A 6,315-nucleotide genomic window follows, 5' to 3' on the forward strand; every position below is an offset into this window, starting at 1 on the left:
ATGATTGATTTATGTTTTCATTCAATAACTTCTCCTATGTTTCACTTACTAAGGTCATGTTTGGATCTAAAAACGGTTTCATCTTATCTTATCATTATAACTTTTTCAAATTTTTACACAAAATATAATAAATAATTCAACTTTTTTAAATTTGAAAATAATAATAATATTAAAAAAAATAATATTCTAATAAAATTTTATTCAACTTTCATCTAAAATAATCTCATATCATCTCACTATCCAAACTAAGCTTAAGAGTTTCATGCTTTTTTTTTGGCATCATGCTTTCTTGCTCTTAGTAGCAAGTAAAGTGATCTTTATTGTAGAAATTAATGATTTTTATGTTTTAAATCAAATTAAGGGGTAATCCTAGATATAATCGAGGATGTGCAAACTCTGCGTTTTATTCTTGAAAAAATTGGGATCTATTATTAAAAAAATAATTTTTAATATGGGTCAAAGATTTATTAATTTTTTTTTAAATAGAATGCGTGAGACTTGCACACCATAGAACCATAAATATCATTTATCTTTCTCTCACTAAGACCATCTAATTTGAATAGAAACTTATGGAAGATCTATACCCTAAATAACATAACGAAAGCAATATGGTATATTCTCACACAGGCAAAAAGCCAATCCAAAAATAACACGCAGACCATATAAAATGAAAAGCAAAATCCTAATGAAAAGAAAGAGTTAAAGTTAAATGAAAAGAAAGACCATCTAATTTATCTTTTTAAAGTTTCCTTAATTTTCGTAGTCGAGGTAATATGAAATGAAATGAATTGAGATTAAAGTTAAAAGTTAAATAAAATATTATTATAATATATTTTTTTAATATTATTTTTATTTTAAGATTTAAAAAAATTGATTATTTATTTTATTTTATATAAAAATTTAAAAAAATTATAATAATTAAGTGTGATAAATTAAAAAAATTTGTGAAAACAAGCTATACTTATAAACATGCGCCCTCACTAGTCACTCCACAAAAGTGACATAAAATGGACGTCATGGAGGAGGAGAATAAAAAAAAAAAAAGGAAAAATATGAAATGGACGGAGGAATAGTCAACCGAAATCGCCTTCGCGCAATCCCAAAAAGCGCGTGGCGCTGTTATTTACGATGTTTCTCAATGGCCACTACCTCTGGTTTTGCCTCCCTTGTGCCCCAGTTCTTTTCTTCCTCATTTTTTGATTCCCATATTTCCACAGCCAACGTTATCATCATCACTGCCTTTAGAAAAGGCTCTCCTTTTGATGGGTTATTTTAAGTTCGTGCATCAACTCTGGTCTTTATGTGTGGCATAGATTTGCATTAAGAAGTGGTTGTGGACGTGCGTATCATGTTTCTTAGTCCATACTTGTATTATTGATCCTATTCCTTTCTTGTTCTTCATTTCGTTCTTCCTCCGAAGTGAAAGGGCCACTAGAAGCTCACAAATATCCATTAATGAATACGTTTTTTATGATCCCATGACGGATGCCTAGAAACTTGTCTCTGATTATATGGGTTCTTTTGTGTTCGATGGAGGAGAACAAAGGGAGCTCCATTTTTCGAACCCAGGTAAAAAAAAAAAAAAATGTTTATTCTTACTTTTTTGGGTATATCTTTTCTTGATTTAATCTTGTTGTAGAATACATACATAAGGAGACCTCAAAACCGAAAACTTTGTCTATGGTACTTGGTGGGGTGGATGTTTTTTTTTTCAAATGCTAGATTGGTTTCTGGATTTTTATCGTTTAATGGGAATGCTAAACTCGATGGTTTGGCTGTAGATGAGAAAGGCTAAACCCAAATCTTTCTTGTGAACAGGCCACTGATTCGGGATGCAGGGGGTGTCAGAACCGGACATGAGACATTGGAATCGAACTTCAAGGTCTTGCTGTTGTTGAATTCCAGAATGATTCAAATGGTTTTTTCTTTGGGTTGCTTTTGTTGAGAAGGCGAATATGCAATGAGATATTAATAATTAAAAGTAGCCAAGGAGAGGGAGCTTTATCAGACTCCGATGGAGGCACCAACGGAGCAGCCAGAAGCAGGGCAGCAGGGCGTGCCCCGCAAAAAGATGACGAAGCAGTTAACTGGAAAACGTGAGGATACGCTATTGCATACGGTGGTGAGAGAAGGAAATCTTCCTGTCGTGGTGGAAATCCTTAGTAGCACCGGAGAGGCCGAATTGAAGGAATTGTTGGCAAAGCAAAATCAAGCTGGCGAGACAGCTCTTTATGTCGCCGCAGAATATGGTTTTGTTGATTTGGTTAGGGAGATGATCAAGCACTATGATCTTGCTGATGCTGGAATCAAAGCAAGAAATAGCTTTGATGCATTCCACGTTGCTGCGAAACAAGGAGACTTGGGTATGTTTTTATTTTAGAGTTGGCTCTTTTCCTGGAACTTGTTCTTCAGAAGGGAATTTGAGTTTTTGTTTTGCCTTTTTTGCAGAGCTATTGAAAGTCCTAATGGAGGCCCATCCGGAATTATCGATGACCGTGGATGTAACAAACGCGACGGCTCTGCACACTGCTGCAGCGCAAGGGCACACTGAGGTAGTGAACTTTTTGTTGCAGGCAGGAAGTAGCCTGGCAACCATTGCAAAAAGTAATGGGAAAACAGCTTTGCATTCTGCAGCTAGAAACGGGCATTTGGAGGTTGTGAAAGTGCTTCTGAAAAAGGAGCCTGGCATTACAAAACGGACAGATAAGAAGGGTCAGACAGCACTGCACATGGCAGTGAAAGGACAGAGTAGTGAGGTGGTGGAGGAGTTGATTATGGCAGATCCTTCTTCTGTAAACATAGTTGATAATAAGGGCAACACCGCGTTGCATATAGCAACCAGGAAGGGTAGATCTCAGGTAAACCAGCCTCTCAGTGCCTCTTTAGTTGTTACTAATCTACAATGATGAGAATGGTTTTGATATAAATCTCAAGAGTTGACCTTACGCAGATGAATTGTATGCATCATAGTGTTCTAGAGATTCTTTTTTTAAAAAAAAAAAAATTAAATCACTTCATATTTTATATAATTAATCCGTCGCCTAAATTTGGTGTTTGGTTATTGGGACAAGCTACTCAAGAAAAATTCAGTCTGGAACTCAACTATCATCTGTTTGATATATATGTTGCGTTAATCCCAAATTTCTCTATTTCTTTCTCCTTGTCAGCTGTTGTAGAGCAAGATTTTGTAGCCTTGAGCTGGCCTTGTTGAAATGTTATAGATCATAGTATTTGATTGTGCTCGAGTGGGATTGTTGAGATATACTGTAAATAATTCAATTTACCTCTTCCCATCCACTTAAAAAGAGCAAGATTTATTTTGAAGCCACTCTATTTCCTTCCTGTCTTTTGACTATCATGTGTTTTCTGAACATTACTGGTGTTTCTTTTTTGGATTAAACGTCCTAGTCTAGTTTTCCTAACAACTTTATTGAACGATGATATAAGTAACCTAATTTGGTGAAAAACATATAGTTTCAGAGCATCCAATGGTTCTGTCACCAAATACGAGACACCTAGGCTGTGTTATCATGTGCAATATTTCAAACAAGAATGATATGCAACCATGTTTTTTAGCCACTCGTTGTCCTAATTCTTTAGAAGAGTCTATGATTGATCAAAATTCCTCTTCCAAGTGAATAATTTTCTTTATAGAATTAACTGAAAAGAAGTTGCCATGATTCAAGTGCTGATCATTGTGCAGATTGTAAGGATGCTTCTTGGACACGATGAAACAGACACAAAAGCCGTCAACAGGACTGGTGAAACTGCCATTGACACTGCCGAGAAAACCGGCCACCCAGATATCGCAGCTATTCTTCAGGAATTTGGGGTTGAGAGCGCCAAGAATATCAAGCCTCAAGCACCAACAAGCACTGCTCGTGAGTTAAAACAAACGGTAAGTGACATCAAGCACGAAGTCCACCATCAGCTAGAGCACACCCGCCAAACCAGAAAACGTGTTTATGGCATTGCCAAACGTCTCAACAAAATGCACTCAGAAGGTCTTAACAATGCAATCAACTCCACAACTGTTGTGGCTGTCCTTATTGCCACAGTCGCATTTGCAGCCATATTCACAGTCCCTGGCCAATATGTTGATGACCCAAAAGACATTCCTCCTGGCCTCTCCCTTGGGGAAGCAAATATCGCTCCAAAAGCTGCATTCTTGATCTTCTTCATCTTTGATTCCATTGCCCTGTTCATTTCCCTGGCAGTTGTGGTGGTGCAGACCTCAGTGGTAGTTATAGAAAGCAAGGCAAAGAAGCAGATGATGGCAGTTATCAACAAGCTAATGTGGTTAGCTTGCGTGCTTGTCTCAGTGGCATTCTTGGCTCTTTCATTTGTTGTTGTGGGTGAGAGTCATAGGTGGCTGGCAATTGGAGTTACAATTATAGGAACAACCATAATGGCTGCTACTTTGGGTACCATGTGTTTTTGGATTGTCAGGCATCGGATTGAAACCTCAAATTTGAGGAGCATTCGGAGATCATCATTGGGTACCAGATCAAGGTCCGGGTCAATGTCAGTAATGTCAGATTCTGAGATCCTTAACAATGAATACAAAAAAATGTACGCAATTTGAAACTCTCCTTACGCCAGATAAGTTTTTAGTGCTTGGCAAGTAATCTCATTGGTTCTACAAAGTTGACATCTAAAATGTATATCTCCAGAGAAGATCATTGTAGTTTTTGTTTTCTTCAAAATTTTGGTTTTTGCTGCTATACTGAATTAGCGTGACAAATAATGTCGTGAACTGAATTACGGTGATTGAAGCAAGGGCTCAAATGTGCGCACGACTTTCAAGGGGCACCTTGACAACTTGTGTCATGAAACAAAATGGTCAAAGTGAAACAAGAAATACGTCTTTTCGGCTTATATAAGATCAACAATAAAACTGTTGCACCTAACTGGTACGAAGCAAATAAATAAATATAGAAGCCGTTGCATTAATACAAGGCTAAAGATACCAACCTTGCTGACAAATGTAGATCAAACTGTTCACGTACACAGTGAATAAACAGTGTTACACTAAGACTGAAATATTTTGTAAAAGAAAAAATCCACCCAACCTTCGGTCCACAGGTCGTACACCACAAACTTGATGTACTGAACCCGATTTGTCACCCACGTCACGGTTCTTCTCCCTCACCCCTCATTGAGCTGCCTCTTCTCCCTCTTCTCCATCACCCCGACGCCCTCAGCCCAGCCTTTAGACTCTTCTCCCTCACCCCTCACCTCTCATCCGTGCGCCCCTCGTTGCAGCACCCCTCAACCAGATCCTCCGACTCTTCTCCCTCACCCCTTTCCCCAACGCCTCTCACCCCAGCACCCCTCAACAGATCACTCCCCCTCACCCCTACCCTTCCACGTCTCTAGAATGTGCATGAATGGTTGAAGTTCAAAATAATATAGCTAATTAAGTTAGTATATTTTGAGGTATTACATTTAAGATGATGTCAAGGTTAATACATTGCTCTCCAAAATTTGGTTGAGCGTTTTGGCATATTTTATTTCCTTACTCTTCTCATGCTTGTACAATAGTGATGAATACCTTGCAGACTTTACTTATTGGAGAGTAGAACCATTGTTATTTACTTAGTGTGTCAAACCAATTCTACTCATCAAGAGCCATAATTTATAAGTTCTTAAGCTTCATGAATTCATTAGTACCAAGGCTAAAATGCATGAGTTGATAAAACAACAAGATTTCAGTTCGAAAAAGTTGACAGTAATCCATTATCATAGGGAAGAAATTACATGAATGAACAGAAAAAAGCTCCCTAAATGCTAATGCTTTAAATATATACAAAGGTCCATAGCACGCCACAAATTCAGCTTGCATAGTAGAAGAGGCCACAAGAGTTTGCTTAACACCCTTCCAAGAAATGACACCCCCAGCTAGCATAAAAATATAACCTGAGGTCGATTTCAAATCACCTTGACATCCAGCAAAATCAGAATCTGAGTAGCCTACCACCTCAAGGTGATTTGAACGCTGAAAAGTGAGCATGTAGCCTTCAGTTTTCTTCAAGTATCTCATAACTTTCTTAGTCGCTTTCCAATGCTCTTGTCCTGGATTTGACTGAAAACTACTAAGAACACTAACTGCATAGGCAATATCAGGTCTAGTGCAAACTTGAGCATACATCAAACTCCCCACAGCACTAGCATATGGTATGTTCTTTACAGATTCCCTTTCGAGTTCATTTCTGGGATATTTAGTTTTATTAAACTTATCTCCTTTTATGATTGGTACATCACTAGGTGCACAGTTTTACATTTTAAACATTTGTAGTACACGCTGTATATAAG

The 6,315-nt window shown here is 37.7% G+C and overlaps 1 protein-coding gene across 1 annotated transcript; it reads left to right on the forward strand.

The window, feature by feature from the left end:
* The first annotated feature begins 1,130 nt into the window (after positions 1–1,130).
* On the forward strand, positions 1,131–4,724 carry LOC121239627 (ankyrin repeat-containing protein At5g02620-like). Its single transcript, XM_041136906.1, has 4 exons — positions 1,131–1,569; positions 1,819–2,363; positions 2,449–2,858; positions 3,704–4,724. The coding sequence occupies exons 2-4, from the start codon at positions 2,015–2,017 to the stop codon at positions 4,583–4,585; spliced, it is 1,641 nt and encodes a 546-aa protein (XP_040992840.1). The 5' UTR covers positions 1,131–1,569; positions 1,819–2,014; the 3' UTR covers positions 4,586–4,724.
* Positions 4,725–6,315: the final 1,591 nt, after the last annotated feature.

The sequence above is a fragment of the Juglans microcarpa x Juglans regia genome, chromosome 7D, assembly GCF_004785595.1.
Source record: "Juglans microcarpa x Juglans regia isolate MS1-56 chromosome 7D, Jm3101_v1.0, whole genome shotgun sequence".
NCBI lineage: Eukaryota > Viridiplantae > Streptophyta > Magnoliopsida > Fagales > Juglandaceae > Juglans > Juglans microcarpa x Juglans regia.